Raw genomic sequence first — 17,358 nt, forward strand, 5'->3', positions numbered from 1 at the left:
CATGGGGCCCATAATTATGATGGCTGCTTTTCCGAGGCAGTGGGAAGTGTAGACAGAGTCAATGGACGGGAGTCTGGTTTGCGTGATGGATTGGGTTTTGTTCATGACCCTTTGTAGTTTCTTGCAGCCTTAGAGCAGGAGCAACACAAGCTTCTGTACAACCAGAAAGAATGCTTTCTATGGTGCATCTGTCAAGTTGGTGAGAGATGAAGCTGACATGCCAAATTTCCTTAGTCTTCTGAGAAAGTAGAGGCATTGGTGGGTTTTCTTAACTGTATGGAGGGACCAGAACAGGTTGTTGGTTTTCTGTATACCTAAAAACATGAAGCTCTTGACCATTTCTACTTCGTCCCCATTGATGTAGACAGGGGCTTAAAAGGAGCAATCTTCCCACAAATGTCATAGATGTCTGAAAACCAGAGAGTTTAACTCCATTTTTTTTCAGCAAGCTACCCCACGCAATTTTCCCACATGCTGGTGAGGGGGGAGAAGGCAGAGCCTAAGCTTACTGGTGAAGCTGGCTGCAATCCCTTTGGGGTGCCGTTGTGCTGGTGCTCCTGTTTCCCAATGCACTGGGAGGCCTCCAGCCATCCTCCACTGCACTGTCCCCTCTCCTACACACACACACACCCCTCCCTATCACCAGTGGCAGTGTAACCTCCCTCACCATGACAACACAGGTCGCCGTCATCGGGGCCCTCCTAATGAGTGCCCCACCATGACCCCCTCCATGGCCCACTCCCTCCTCGGCCCATCCTCTCCTCAACTACCCATGCACGATCGCACCAGCAAAACAAGGCTAGGAAGATGACTTTTGGGTGTGGCACTGGCTCGACCGGTTTAGTGGGCCTGAAATATTGCACCCAAAGTCTTTCCAGATGGCCTTCCGATGTAGCTGGGGCGTTCCCTACATGGCAACATGACCACCAGGGAAACTCTTCTCTCCAGTTGCTTAGTTACTCATCTCATACACACTGCCTGTCACTAATCTGTTGATCTTCCATCTTTGGTGAAACTACCCCCAACTCTTGCACACTTTTTACCTCACACTTCAATTCCACTAACTAATTTTCCAGTTAGGATGCTTCTGTTAATATCGACAATTGCTTTACACTCACGTTCCCCGGTAGATTTATGAATAGCGCATCTTTAAACCACAGGAAAATGTAAATAAAAAAACTACCTTAAAGAGAGAAAAATTAGAATGATTTCAATCTCGGTGTTGCTCGGAAAGGAGTAGCTGAGCTATAAGGAGAGATTGGATAGACTTGGATTGTTTTCTTTCGAGCAGGGAGCCTGAAGAGGGGACATGATTCAGGTGAATAAGACTATGAGGGGTATGGACAGGGTGAATACCTTTTGGTAAGGCGTCAATCACAAGGGTTTTTTTTAGGGTAAGGGGCAGGAGATTCAGAGGGGCGTTGAGAAAATAAAATTCACTCAGAGGGTGGAGGGAATGTGGAACGCGCTGCCTGGGAAGGTAATGGAGGCTGGAAACCTTTAAAAAGTATTTGGATAAGCACTTGAAATATCAAAGATATGGGGCGAGTGCTGGAAAATGGTATTAGCGCGACTTTAGTGGTAGTTGTTGATGATGCAGACTCGATGGGCTTCAGGGCCGTTTCTGCGTTGGACGACTCTATGTAAATCTGCAGGCTGTTTCATTTGATGTCAGGTTACTGGCGGAGGAGGGTTAATGTTTTAAAATCTTGTTCCAGGTATACAATGCAAATTAATTTGCGGGATTACCAGTGGGAGGTTGTGCAGCCCGCCCTTCAGGGCAAGAACATCATCATATGGCTTCCGACAGGTGGGGGAAAGACCCGTGCGGCTGTGTTTGTTACCAAATATCACCTGGAAACGAGAGGAGGTGATGGCAAAGTAGCAGTCCTCGTAAATAAGGTAAGAAAAAATAAAGTCGCCATTTTTCGTTATAAGCAAATGTTGATTGTAAGAACATCATTGCCTGGCGATGCTGCTTCTTATTTTGGAGGTGGGATTGAACAATGATACAGGGGGGATTTACAAGAATGTTTTCAAGGGATGTGCGATTACGGTGATGTGGATAGACCAGAGACGTTGGATTTGTCTTTAGAGCAAAGAAGGTTGAGAGGAGATTTAATAGAAATGTTCAAAATCATGAAAAGCTTGGATGGAGTAAATAAAGAGAAACTGTTTTCAATGGCTGATGGGTTGATAACCAGGGAGCACAGATTCTAGGTGAACCATTGAATCCCTACAGTACAGAAAGAGGCTATCCAGCCCATCGAGTCTGCACTCACTCTCCCAAAAGGAGCATTTCATCCAGACTCTCCTTGCTTTCCTATCCCTATAATCTCACACATTTACCATGATTAATCACCTAACCTGCACATCTTTGGACTGTGGGAGGAAATGGGAGCACCGAGAAGAAACCCAGGCAGACACGGGGAGAATGTGCACACAGTCACCCAAGGCCAGAATCAAACCCAGTGCTAACATCTGTGCCATTGTGAAGTGGAAGGGACTACCTGATTTGCACTTAAGTTGCATTGCCCTTAAAATCTTAGTGTGTACTTGGTTTGCAATAATGATTGCTGCTCTTATGATTATTTGGAAGAGCATTTGGAAAAATTTATTGCAAGTTTTATTTAGGCCTAGTTGTTGAGCTCCTCTGTTCATTGGTTGTGTAGATTCTGCAGAGGGTTAACCCTAATGACAGCTAATGAGCATTGTGGATAAGAGGCCATGCCATAGTCACTTACTGAGAGAAGATGATTGAGAAGTACTGCAGAGAGTAGCTGTAGCCAAATCCTGACGCTTTTCAACCTCGTTAGAAATGAGAGATTACTCATGGAGGGTAGCGATGAGCAATAGAACATTCTCATAGAACACACACACATGCATGCACACAAGCACACATACACACACGCTGTCTCTCTCTCTCGCTCTCTCACTGTCGGAACAGGGCTAAAGAAGTAGGGTGGCACAGTGGTGAGCACGTCCTCTGGGTGCATTGCTTCCCTCCCACAATCCAAAGATGTGCAGGTTAGGAAGATTAGCCATGGTTAATGTCTGGGATTACAGGTAAGGGGCGGAAGAGAGGGCTTGAGTAAGATACTCTGTCAGAGAGTCGGTGTAGAGTCACTGGGCTGAATGGCCTCTTCTGCACTGTAGGGATTCTATTCTGAAGCTGAAAATATAGCAAGGCAAGAACTAGGGAAGCACCTTGAAAAGGCGGTAGCCACTATTTTTCAGTGTCTCCATTGTGGTAGGGACAATGCGCACTGGTGGAAGAACACCCCGCCTGAATTGTGCAATGCACTGGGTGTGGTGCAATTGGTCATTTCAAAACAATCTGCTGTATCTGGAAATCTGTGCTTACAATACGGAAGGAGAAATCGGTTAAAGGAACATCCATTCAAGATCTTAACAATCAGGAAATCACCTTCCTAGGAGAAATAGAGGAAAATACAAGTCAGACTTGGAGCACTGACATTGAGCATCCTGCTGAATGCAACCACAGACACAGCAGCAAGGCTTTCAGTTTTATCTGACAGAGCTTCATGGCTGAATAAGATAACTCTGCAAGTTTCTGTCCGTACAACCCCCAAGGTTCAGGTGGAATCCAGCTAAATATATTAAAGGTCAGCTTGACGCAACACTAAAATACAAAGATGGGAACATTTCTGAATTGTTATATATTATTCAGAATCAAGAATGTTCGGGGTTGAGCAGAAAAGCTGAAAGACCTTGCTCATAAAATTTGGTAAAGTCAACAAGATAATAAATTTCAAGAAGCACTCCCCACACTCTTCAAAGGTTTGGGTAAATTGAAGACTCTGAACCACATCAGCCCCCGTCTCTCCCCTCCCGCCCCTGTCAGCCCGCCACCCTCCCCCTGCCCTGGAGTTGACTTCAGAGAAAATGGATTCCCAGCTACCTCAGAAGGAGCCTCCACACTCGTTCAGGAAGACGGGTGGAACAACCAAAGAGACTATCTCTTTAAAAATGGAGATGTTGGTGGTGTAGGTGCTGTGGGTTTCCTTTTACATTCATGTGATCAAGCAGATGGGGGATGGGATTAATGAGCCGTCCAAAATGGCAGCCAAGTCGCCAGTGCCGCACTCCCTCAGTAGTGCTCTGGAGCGCCAACCTTGACTTTTTCTGTTGCTCATGATACAGGTTAGGTCTGAAACTTAAACTGCATAACTCAGTTTGGATGAAGAAACAAAATGGCAGATTATTACTTACATGGTGATAGGTTGGGACTTGAATGTCCTTTACGTCAATCGCTGAAAGCCAACGTGCAGGTGAACATAGAAACATCGAAGATAGGAGCAGGAGGAGGCCTTCGAGCCTGCTCCATCATTCATTACAATTCTGGCTGATTATCCAACTCAGTAGCCTAATCCTGCTTTTTCCCTATAACCTTTGATCCCATTTGCCCCAAGTGCTATATTCAGCCACCTCTTGAATACATTCAATGTTTTGGCATCAGTTATTTCCTGTGGTAATGAATTCCACACGTTACCACTCTTTGAGCGAAGAAATGTCTCCTCACCTCTGTCCTAAATGGTCTACTCCGAATCCTCAGACTGTGACCCCTGGCTCTGGACCCCTGGTTCTGGACTCCCCCATCATTGGGAATAACCTCCCTACATCCTTCCTGTCTAGTTCTGTTAGAATTTTATAAGTCTCTTAGAGATCCCCCCCCCATTCGTCTGAACCCCAGCGAAAACAATCCTAACCTAGTTAATCTCTTCTCATACATCATTGGCCTAATCCTCCTTTCTCCCCATAACTTTTAATCCCGTTCGCCCCAAGTGCCATATCAAGGCATCCCTTGAATACATTCAGCGTGTTGTCATCAACTACTCCCTGTGATAATGAATTCCACAGGCTCACCACTCTCTGGTGAAGAAATGTCTCTCACCTCCGTCCTAAGCAGTCTACCTCAGATTGTGACCCTTGGTTCTGGACTCAGCAAGCAGTTTGGAAGACAAATGATATGTTGACTTTCATTGCAAGAGGACATGAGTACAGGAGCAAGGATGTCTTACTGCAGCTTTACAATCCTTGCTGAGACTGTATCTGGAGTATTATGTGTAGTTTGGCCTCCTTATCTAAGAAAGGATAGACTTACTATAGAGGGAGTGCACTGAACATTCACCAGAATGAATCTTGGGATGGCAGGATTGTTGTTTGAGGGGAAATTGTGTCGACTGCGCTTATATTCACTGGAGTTGAGAAGAATGAGAGGGGATCTAATTGAAATGTATACAATTCTGACAGGACTGGATAAACTGGACACACAGATGTTTCCAGGTCTAGATCAAGAGGTCGCAGTCTCAGGATACAGGGGGAGGCCATTTAAGACTGAGATGAGGAGAAATCAAGTCTGCACTGACCCTCCAAAAGAGCATCCCAAGCCTACCTTATCCCCATAACCCCATGCATTTTCTCACAGCTAATTTCCTTAACCTGCAAATCCTGGAACACTAGGGGACAAATTAGCTTGGCAATTCCACCTAACCCACACCTCTTTGGACTGTGGGAAGAAATTAGAGCAGCTGGAAGAAACCCATACTGACGTGGGGAGAATGTGCAAACTCTACACAGTCACCCAAAGTAGGAATCGAACCCGGGTCCCTGGCGCTGTGAGGCAGCAATGCTAACCACTGTGCCACCAATTATGTTTCTATGTCACAAAGGCAAGAGGGCTATCAACTCAGCCACAGCTAATACTTTAATGTCACAAGATTGACCCAACTTGTTAATGTACTAAATACCATAGAATCCCTGCAGTGCAGAAGAAGGCCATTTGGCCCATCGAGTTTGCACCGACCACAATCCCAACCAGGCCCTGTTCCCATAACCCCACACATTTACCCTGCTAATTCCCTGACACTAGGGTCAATTTAGCATGGCCAATCCACCTAACCTGCATATCTTTGTACTGTGGGAGGAAACCGGAGCACCCAGAGGAAACCCACACAGATATGGGAAGAAAGTGCAAACTCCACACAGGCAGTGAGTGACCTGAGGCCAGAATTGAACCCGGTTCCCTGGTGCTTTGAGGCAGCAGTGCTATCGCCGTGCCGCCCAAGTATACTAAAGAATTACTTTGGCATAATACTCTAAATTCAGCATCTCAAATTAAGAACATATTTTGCCTGAGTAGTTATTAGATGTTTCCAATCTTGCAGTTCTTCAATGGTTGTAAGTTTTTGCAACATTACCGATACGTGCGGAAGTGTTGCAAGCATAAGCAAAAGAAGGATACCGATCACACATGCTCCAGATAACATCGGGGCCATGACATCTACTGCAGTACAACATCCGTCAAGGCTATTGGAAAGTATTCAGATTAAGCTGTTCAAATTTAGCCTGCCCCTGAATTCTCCCAAAGGGAACAAGGTTGCTTGTCAAGTGCATTTGTCCATGGTTTTGACTGTGAGCAGCCAGGGGAGGATATTATCTCAGTCCAGTTCACATCACCAGAGGGAAAGCAGCTTTGGACATGTAGTTTCTGAGCACTGCTATAAGCTAGTCTCTAATGCATGTAGTTAGCACTGCTGCCTCACAGCGCCAGGGACCTGAGTTCAATTCCAGCCTTGGGTCACTGCCTGTGCCGAGTCCGCACGTTCTTCCCGTGTCTGCACGGGTTTCCTCCGGGTGCGCTGATTTCCTCCCACACTCCAAAAACATGCAGATTGGGTAGATTGGCCATGCTAAGTTGCCGCTTAGTTTCCCAAAATGTGTAGGTTAGGGGGATTTGCAGGATAAATACGTAGGGTTCTGGGATAGGGAAGGGGGGAGGATGGGGTGGGCTTGGGAGAGTTATTCTGTCAGAGAGTTGATGCAGATTTGAAGGGCTGAATGGCCTCCTTCTGCACTGTAGGGATCCTCTGAAAATTCCTGTGTGTTAAAAATCAGTTCCTAATATTCGTGAAATTTTTTGAAGCAACAAAGTGAGTTTGGATAACTTTGCGAAAATAAAATTGCCTGTTGCATATGGCTTTTTGTACGTGCTATATCCGACTGCTCGTTTACAATGATGACAATCGGGTCTTCTGTCTGGGACTTTTGCCACGTCACTCCGTTGTAATCCATAGTACATCTGGCCAAATCGTAAGTGAAATGATGGACATGTTTTCTCTGTCTTTTAAAACTTGTTCGTATAGGTGCCTTTGGTGAATCAGCATTACGAAAATGAATTTTGGCCAGCCCTGAAAGATACATACAAGGTGGTGCCAATAAGTGGAGACAGTGAGCTTAAAGAACACTTTGCAATTGCTGTACGGAATAATCATGTCATCATCTGCACAGCTCAGATCCTGCAAAATGCACTGAACAGTACTGAAGAAGAGAAACATGTGGATCTAACAGGTAAGGGAGCTTGGTCCACCCAGCTTTGCACCTTTCAAAGCAAGAGCCACTCTCTTTAGAATTTAACGCGAAGGGAAGAATAAGCCACACAGTTGTTTCAGTAAGAAATCCCCCACGAGAAAGCAGCCTGTTTGATTGGCACCACATCCACAGACATCCACTCCCTCCATCACCGACGCTCAGTAGCCACAATGCGTACCACCTACAAGATACACGGCAGAAATTCACCAAAGACTTTTAGACAGACCTTCCAAGCCCACCACCACTTCCATCTAGAAGGACAAGGGCAGCAGCTACATTTGAGTTCCCTTCCAAGCCACTCAACCTGGAAATGTATCACCGTTCCTTCGCAGTTGCTGGGTCAAAATCCTGGAATTCCATCCCTAACGGTGTTGCGGGTCAACCCATAGCACATGGACTGCAGCGTTTCGAGAAGGCAGCTCACCACTACCTTCTCAAGGGGCAACTAGGGATGCGCAATAAATGCTGGCCAGCCAGCGATGCCCACGTCCCACAAATGAGTAAAAAAAACTCAGATAGGATGTCAGACTTGTCTGGGTTAGTTTCGTAACTGGGATTAATGTTGGGATTTTTAGTCATTTCTTTCTTCATGGTAATTACTTGACTTTGAGTTTTGTTCTTTTTGAAGGTCTAATTTTGTGCAGTTTTATAAAGAAAGGTGACAGGTGTTGACAATATGACAATATGTGTTAAAACCAAGCTTTGCAGTATTTTACAAACTGATATAACAGCATCATCTCAAGCCAAGTAACCAGGCTGACTAGAATCATAGAGTCCCTACAGTGCAGAAGGAGGCCATTCAGTCCATCAAGCATGCATGAAAAACAATCCCACCTAGGCCCTGTGCCCGTAACCCCCATGTATTTACCCTGTAATCTCCCTGTCGCTAAGGGGCAATTTAGCATGGCCATTCAACCTAAACTGCACATCTTTGGACTGTGGGAGAAACCCAGAGCATCTGGAGGAAACCCATGCAGGCATGGGGAGAATGTGCAAACTGCACACAGACGGTGAATTGAGGTCCCAGTTGATCCCTGGCACTGTGAGGCTGCAGTGCTATCCACTGTGCCACCATGCTGCCCAGGGGGGTTAAACAATTAATTATCGTGTTCTAGATGGTCAACTAATGTTCACATCCATCTTCCTGGGAGATAATGTGCTCAATAGGTTATCCAACCCGCAACCAACGCCTTACAAGGTAAGGTGCCCTTCTGTTCCCTCCGCAGCAGGACATTGCAATCTCCCCCCTCCGCCCCCTGACTTCTCTTATGGGATAAAAGAGGTTAGTAAAAAGAAAAAGCAGGGCAAACTTGATGGGCCGAATGGCCCCCTTCTGCCCCATAAAGAATGAAAAGCAATGCCAAAAAACAAGGAAGCCAGCCCGCAAAAAAAGTGTGATAACCCCTCCATGAGGTCCATGGGAAATCACTGATGATCAGCTATGATCAAAATGAACGGTGGAGCAGGCTCAAAGAGCTGAATGGCCTACTCCTGCTTCCATTTTCTGCATTTATGACCTCCCTGTGTGGCTTGTTGAGCATGAGTTCCCTTGGTAACAGGCAATAAGTCTGCCCAGCTGGAACTCATCACCTGAGCCTTTTTTAAGGCAGGCCCAGGACTTGGCCTGTTGAACTGCAGTCAAAGGCATCGACTCGTGTGTGTACACCACGGCAGTGGTTTTACTTTACATTCTATAATAAACCAGGTTCCTTTCCAGTCAGGCTTCCTGAGTCATTACAGTTTCAGATAAAGGACAATTAGAATTGTTCATAATTCTCCCTCCCCCAATTTTTTTAGGACAGAAGTTATATTGAGCTAAATTTCATAGAATCCCTACAGTGCAGAAAGAGGCCATCCGGCCCATCGAGTCTGCACCAATCACAATCCCATTCAGGCCCTACCCCCATATCCCTGTACATTTACCGCTAATCCCTCTAACCTACGCACCTCAGGACACTACAGGGCAGTTTTTGCATGGCCAATCAACCTAACCCACACATCTTTGGACTGTGGGAGAAACTGGAGCACCTGGAGGAAACCCACGCAGACACGAGGAGAATGTGCATACTCCACACAGACAGTGATCCAAGTCAGAATCAAATCCAGGTCCCTGGAGCTGTGATGCAGCAGTGCTAACCAGTGGGCTATCGTGCCGCTCTTTGCTTTGAGTGCTTTGAAATAAAGGTTAATAAATTTTGGCCTCCACTTATGCTTCTCAGTAAACCTTCAAAAATGGTGAGGAATTACATTGTGTGGACAAAGGAGAAAAACATTGCACTAAAATCAGGGCACAAATTTCTGACTGTTTCTTAGTTTATGTTACAGCATGCTTAGCAATATTTCAGCACTTTCCTGAAAGTAAGATGCTTTGACCATGTAAGGTGTCATCACTGACGTACCTAAAAGACTGTTGCAGACAGACTTGCATTATGTCTCCTCATCTCTTTAATGGGTGACCCCTTATTCTGAGATTATGCCCTCTGGTCTTAGATTCTCCCACAAGGGCAAACAACTTCTCAGCATCTACCCTGTCAAGCTCCCTCAGCATCCAATGCGTCTCAATTAGGTCACCTCTCATTCTTCTTAATTCCAGTAAGTACAGGCCCAACCTCCCCCCATAAGAAAACCCCTACCACACTCAGGATCAACCTTGTGAACCTTATCTGGACTGTCCCCAATGCCAGGATAGCTTTCCTGAGATAAAAGGACCAAAAATGTCCAATGTCCTTTGTCAACCAGTTTAAATACCACCTTATAGAATTCCAACAAATTTGCAACATGGAATCTATTGCTTCTAGATCCACACTATCAAGTATGGCCCTGTGTTCTTTGATGAAGCCTCTTGGAACATTCTCCCACTATAGATATTAGTCTAGTTTTCCTGTGAATTTCCGGACTCATGATTATGTATTATGGGTTAATATTGTTTTTCCCCACTTTTCCATAATTACAGAAGTCCTAAGAAATATTAGTGGGAGCCTCAACTATTTTCTTAAGAATTCTCAGATGTATTCCATCTTCCAATTCTTTGATTTTTCTCATGTGGGGCAGTCAGTACTAATGTTTATTGATCTAATCTCCCAGTGTAATAGGTCTGTGTGATCGACTTTTGAGTCGTAATGACTGATCTGACGTTTGTTCAAGTTTATTCATTAGTGTCACAAGTAGATTTACATTAACACTGCCATGGAGTGAGAATTCCCCTCGTCACCACACTCCAGCGCCTGTTTGGGTACACTGAGGGAGAATTTAGCATGGCCAATACACCTAACCAGCACGTCTTTCGAACTGTGGGCGGAAGCTGGAGCACCCAGAGGAAACCCACGCAGACACAGGGAGAACATGCAGACTCCACACACAGACAGGGACCCAAGCTGGGGACCGAACCCGAGTCGTGGCACTGTGGGGTAGCAGTGCTAACCACTGTGTCACCGTGCTGCCCTATGTCGCATGGCAAGGATTTTAAGATGTTGAGGGGGAAGGAGAATAATCTTACTGCGTATATTGGCAAAAATTTAATCAAACAGATCTGTAACTGTGCTAGACGGTGACCCAAGCCGGGAATCGAACCTGGGTCCCTGGCACTGTGAGGCAGCAGTGCTGAACGCTGTGCCGCCGTGTTGTCTTTATGTAACCTTTGCTTCGGAAAGAATTTCTGAAGGCTAAGTTCTGAATGAAGTAGAATTTACTCTGATACCTGCAGCGTAATCTCCAGTTGTGGCCGTTCAGGGCTTTAAAGGCTTTCTTTAAGAGCGAGAGTTTTTTATTTATTTTTTTGATACAGAATTTTCCCTGCTGATAATCGACGAGTGTCACCACACCCAGAAGGATGGAGTCTACAATAAAATCATGTGCCAGTACATTGAGAAAAAGCACCAGCACAAGAGGGGTTTACCTCAAATCCTTGGATTAACAGCATCACCTGGAACAGATGGGGCCAATTCTTTTGAGCATGCAAAGAAGCACATCTTACAGGTTAGTCTAACTTCTGAGTCCCAGTTGAAACAAAGATGTTGCGGTTAGGTTGATAGGCCATGCTAAATTGACCCTCTTGTCAGGGGGATTAGCAGGGTAAATTAAGGGAATAAGGCCTGGGTGGGATTGCAGTCAATGCAGGCTCGAGGGGCTGAATGGCCTCCTTCTGCACTGTGGGGATTCTATGATCTTTCTGATGCTTGTTGGCTGTCACAGAGGCTCCGCCGTTTCTATTTGGGGAATCTTCTATCCTTTGCCTGAGTTGCCTTGGTAAAACAAGAGCCAGACAGCCTTCTTTGTGCTTATTTTCCTTATTTGATGGTTTGCGAGCTTTATGAGCTTGGAGATTTTGGAGTTAGCTTTTTATCTCACTGCTGCCCTAATCAAAAACCAGGACAGCCACATTTGTTGAAATTGGCAAATTGAAATGTAAACAAATTCAAACCTTGAGTTCCTACCATGCTGACAGAGGCCATTTGGCCCATCTGGTCTGCACTGATTCTGCAAAAGAGCATCCCACCCAGACCCTCCCCTTCACTCTAGCTCCATAACCTTGCACATTTATAATGTCTAATCCCCCTAATCGACACATCTTTGGACACTAAGGGCCCTATTTTGATTCTAAGTGCCAGGCGGACTTGGAACTGGCAGTGTTTCAGATCCAGCGTTTAGACCTGTTCTCAGGCGTCCCCATACGCACTCTGCTGGGAAAAAAAAATCAGCAATTCCAAATCGTGCTGCACAAGCCTGTGGGCGGAGCTTAACGCACCCGAAACCCTGCAGCTCCCATCGGAGCCCCCAACTGCGCACGCGCAAAAGAAAATGATAGAATGCTGCTCCCCTACCACATCGTTCCCGGGCCAGATAATGCCTCCTCCTGACTCCCACAGACATTGCCCTACCTCTGCTAGCATCACTGGCCCCCTTATCCCACCACCACCCCCCTGCTATCCAGACTGATTATAGCTCCCTCTGCCCCTTTCCCCCACTGATCACGGGCAGAGTAGCAGTGGACAGCATCCCCCCTATTTCTCCCCATCGGATCTCAAGCAGAGTACTGACAGACACCCCCAAACCCCCCACCGATCTCAAGCAGAGAACCGTCAGACGCTCCTCATTAACCCTCACTAACTGGAGCACCCAAATCGGACTTCTACGGAGCACGTTTGTTTTGTGCTGATTCTGGATGGGCGAACGCAGTGGTAAAGGGTGGGGAAGTGCCGATAAAGTTGACCCCATTAAGTCAGTTTAAACTGAGCACTAATTATTGTAAATCTAATGTAATCATCATTCCTATTCACTTGCTTACCTTTCAGTTTGTGGTGATATTATGTATGAGGTGGGCCTGCAGTCACCAGCGAAACCATAGCTCAAAATGAAACCAAAGCAAGTTACGAAGGTTCTTTTCTTCATAATAGCAGAGAGTAATGTCAAAGGCCGCATTCTAATCACACAGTTCAAATAATAGTTATAAGCTGAGCGAAGCTTTTAATAAACTCTGTCTCAATTGAGTTATTGTTATAATTAGCAAAAGGCAATCAGGATCAGAGGGGTTTTTTGTCACAAAATAAGAGTGCTTTGGAACAACAGGTCAATGTGACCGAATGTGGAGTGAGCCGTCACTGTAAGAGTAATTGCACCGGTTGAAAGTTATACTTGGCTTCTCAGTAAATAAAATTGCCCTCTCCGGAAGTTTTTGATGTACAGGTTCAGAGTAAATCCACAACGGAAATAAAGCTGAGAGATTTATTTGGGTTTTGTCACTTTTATGTTCCTGTCTGGTGCCTCGGGTTGCCTGAATGTGCTGTGCATTGACTCAACCCATTTGGAATTCCAGGCTTCGCTGAGTTTGTACTTAGCTTCTGTTGGACTCACTGGGCAGATCCAGTTTCCCAACTGCTGAGAATAGAGGAAAGCAATTTTCACATATGGCGAACAAAAAACATAATTAATTTGGGGCTAAGCACAGCCGTTTTTTAATATTAGTTACAATATTGACATACTGTATTAATTTATTGATGCCCATTGAAGCTTGCATCTCTTATTTGTCACAGATCTGTGCTAATATGGATGCTGCTATGATAGCATCCTCCAAAAACTGTGTGAAAGAACTGCAAGATACTGTTCCTCAGCCTGTGAAAACCTACGATATTTCAGAGGAAAGAAAGAAGGTGCGACATTTTAATTCCTGCACGTGAATTAAAAAAAACACAAAGTCCATAAAAACTTCTTTTCCAGATGTATCACAGCTTGGTATGGCTCCTGCGCTGACTGAGATGGCAAGAAACTACAAAGGGTCATGAATGTAGCCCAGTCCATCATGCAAACCAGCCTCCCATCCATTGACTCTGTCTACACTTCCCAGTTCCTCGGAACAGCAGCCAGCATAATCTAGGACACCACGCACCCCAGACATTCTCTCTTCCACCTTCTTCTGTCAAAAAAAAAGCATGAGTCTGAGATCACATTCCAACCAACTGAAGAACTACTTCTTCCCTGCTGCCATCAGACTTTTGAACGGTCCTATCACAGAATCATAGAACTTCTCCTGTGCCGAAGGAGCCATTTGGCCCATCAAATCTGCACTTACCACAATTCTACCCACGCCCTTTCCCTGTAACACCACATATTTACCCTGCTAATCCCCCCGCGGGGCAATTTAGCACGGCCAGCCGACCTAACCTGTACGCCTTTGGAGTGTGGGAGGAAGCCGGAGCACCGGGAGGAAACCCACGCAGACATGGGGAGAACGTGCAAACTCAGCACAGACCGAAGGCTGGAATTGAACCCGGGTCTTGCTGTAGGAGCAGCAGTGCTAACCAATGTGCGCGTGTATTAAGCTAATCTCTTTCTTCTCCCTAGCTATGACTCTAACACTACATTCTGCATCCCTCTCCTTTCCTCCTCCCCTAAGTACTCAGTGAATGGTATACTTTGTCTGTAATGTGCAAGAAACAATACTTTTCACTGTAGCTCTTTACATGACAATCATAAATCAAATCAAATATATAAGAAAAGGATGTTTGGAGCACATTATCTAGTGCAAATTTCTAAACATTCACCTTTCATCATGACTCTTACGCAGGACCCCTTTGGTGACACAATTAAGCAGATGATGAGAACCATTCACTTCCACTTGGACGAACCTTTAGTCTCGGGAAAGTTTGGGTCACAGATTTATGAGCAAGCGGTTGTCGAGCTGGAGAAAGAAGGTGAGGGAGTCCATTTCTTGTTGCACGCGGTAAATCATTTGCACCAGAGATCCAGGGTAACGCTCTGGGGACCTGGGTTCGCATCCCACCCCGGCAGATGGTGAAATTTGAACTCAATGCTAAAAATCTGGAATTAAGAATCTAGTAATGACCATGAAACCATAATCGATTGTCAGAGAAACCCATCTGGTTCACTGATGTCCGTTAGGGAAGGAAATCTGCCGTCCTTACCTGGTCTGACCTACATTTGACTCCAGACACATAGCAATGTGGTTGACTCCTAAATTCCCTCTGAAATGGAGGGCTGTTATGGATGGGGAATAAACGTTGGCCCAGCCAGTGGTGCCCATGTCTCGTAAATGAATTTTTAAAAAACGTTTAGGTGATAAGCAGAGATACAAAGGTGAAATTCTGCACGGAAATATGTCCCCCTCTCAACTGAATGGGCTGACTTGAGAAGTTTAAACACAGCCCCCCTGTGAAAAGGAGGGAGTGGAATAATGCACAATCAGCAGTCAGGCAAAAAAAAGACTTGCATTTATGTAGCACCCTTCATGGCCTCCTGATATTGCAAAGTTCTTTACAGCCAGTTAAGTGTCTTTATTTAAGCACTTAAACATTTAAACGCTGTTGTAATGTCGGAAATGCTGTAGCGAATTCGGGCACAGCAAACCACCACAAACAGTAATGATATATTTTTCTGACGGGGTCTTGGTCCAAAAGGCAGCATCTTTGACAGGACAACACACCCTGAGTAAGGCATTGGAGAGCTAATCTTGATTTCAAGTCCAAAGGTGTATGGGTTAGTTTGATTGGCCCTGTTAAATTGTCATTTAGTGTCGGGGGATTAGCAGGGTAAATATGAGGCGTTACAGCAATAGTGCCTTAGGTGGGATTGTGTTTGGCGCAGACTCGATGGGCTGATAGGCCTCCTTCTGCACTCTAGGATTCCACGGATTCTAAGTCTTGGAGCAAGATTTAAATTTTGAATCCTGTGTCTAAGAGGCAAGATTGCTACCAACGGGAGCCACGCTTGCCGTGCTCCTCGTAAAGCTTCCCATGACAGGTTAGCATAGTGGTTAGCACTGCTGCCTCACAGCGCCAGGGACCTGGATTCAATTCCGGACTTGGGTCACTGTCTGTGCCGAGTTTGCACATTTTCCCGGTGTCTGCGTGGGTTTCCTCTGGGTGCTCCGGTTTCCTCCCACTGTGTAAAGATGTGTGGGTTAGGTTGATTGGCTATGTTAGGTTGACCCTAGTGTTAAGGGGATTAGCAGGGTAAATATGTAGGGTTATGGGAATAGGGACTGGTCCTATTCCCATAGGATTGCCCTTAAGATTGTGGTCGGTGCAGGATCGATGGGTCAAATGGCCTCCTTCTACACTGTAGGGATTCTATGATTCTATTCCATGATTGATTTTGGTTTAAGCCAAAAACAATAGCCAGTGATTGCTAGAAAAATAATGGTTCATTGGAATGAAGGGACAGTTCTGATTTCAGTGGGCTCTGCAGCCACAGAATTGGTGCGTGCAGTATATTTCATACTTGCTGCATGTCTGAATTTGGCCACAGTTGAACTTCCAAGACTGTGTAGACAGGGGAGATACATGAAGGATGTTCCTGATGGTGAGGAGGTTCTGAATCAGGGATCATGTTCTAAAGATATGGGGTAAACATTTTAGGACTGAGATGAAGAGAAGTTTCTTCACCCAGAGAGTGTTTAGCCTGTGGAATTCACTACCACATAGCACAGTGGCCTAGTGGTTAGCACTGCTGCCTCACAGCGCCAGTGACTCCGGTTCAATTCCAGTCTTGGGTGACTGTCTGTGTCGAGCTTACACAATCTCCCCGTGTCTGCGTGGATTTCCTCCGGCTGCTCCGGTTTCCTCCCACAGTCTAAAGATGTGTGGGGAAGCCAGACATGCCATGCTAAATTTGCACATTCTCCCAGTTTCCTCTGGGTTTCGTCTGGGTGCTGCAGTTTCCTTCCATACTTCAAAGATGTGCAGGTTAGGTGGATTGGCCATGCAAAGTTGCTCCGTTTACTAGCAGGGTAAATGCATGGGTTTACAGGGATAGGACCTGGATGGGATTGTTGTTGGTGCAGGTTCGATAGGATTCCATGAGAAAATAGTTGAGGCCAAAACATTGAATGTTTTCAAGGAGGAGTTAATATATCTTTGTTTTGATTTATTATTGTCACATGTATCAGTATACAATGAAAAGTATTGTTTTTTGCACGCTCTACAGACAAAGCATACCCCATTCATAGAGATGGAAAGGAGAGGATGCAGAATATAGTGAATAAAGTGACTGGAATTGAACCGGAGTCACTGATGCTCTGAGGTAGAATATAGTGTTACATAGCTGGGGTGTAGAGAAAGATCTCTTGAGAGCGAAGGGAATCAAAGGATACGGGAGGATGTCAGAATCAGGCTATTGTGTTGGATGGTCCCCATGATCAAAATGAATGGCAGAGCAGACTCAAAGGGCTGAATGGCCTATTTCTGCTCCTATTTTCTATGTTTCTATGTGTACATGTTCTGCATGTCTTTATTCTGTATTTGGATGTTGCTAGGTGCCATTGATTTCGACAGAAAGAAACGTAACTGTGCCCTTCACCTGCGGAAATACAACGATGCTCTCCTGATCAATGAGACAGTGCGAATGATTGATGCCTTGAAATACCTGGAGGAATTCTACGACGTTGAGATAACTAAAGATATTCTTGATGGAACAGATCGCTTGCTTCTTAAGGTATTTTATGGTAAGGATGCA

General features: G+C 45.4%; 1 protein-coding gene across 1 annotated transcript in view; it reads left to right on the forward strand.

Moving 5' to 3' along the window:
* dhx58 (DEXH (Asp-Glu-X-His) box polypeptide 58) overlaps window positions 1-17,358 on the forward strand; it is a 42,028-nt gene that overhangs the window by 4,563 nt on the left and 20,107 nt on the right. The window contains exons 2-7 of the mRNA XM_080213404.1: window positions 1,719-1,902; window positions 7,167-7,371; window positions 11,177-11,367; window positions 13,422-13,538; window positions 14,453-14,579; window positions 17,159-17,347. Of these exons, the coding sequence (XP_080069530.1) occupies window positions 1,726-1,902; window positions 7,167-7,371; window positions 11,177-11,367; window positions 13,422-13,538; window positions 14,453-14,579; window positions 17,159-17,347 (1,006 nt within the window). The 5' untranslated portion in view covers window positions 1,719-1,725. The remainder of the gene's footprint in view (window positions 1-1,718; window positions 1,903-7,166; window positions 7,372-11,176; window positions 11,368-13,421; window positions 13,539-14,452; window positions 14,580-17,158; window positions 17,348-17,358) is intronic.

This window comes from Carcharhinus amblyrhynchos, chromosome 27 (genome assembly GCF_965287045.1).
Source record: "Carcharhinus amblyrhynchos chromosome 27, sCarAmb.v2.hapA, whole genome shotgun sequence".
NCBI lineage: Eukaryota > Metazoa > Chordata > Chondrichthyes > Carcharhiniformes > Carcharhinidae > Carcharhinus > Carcharhinus amblyrhynchos.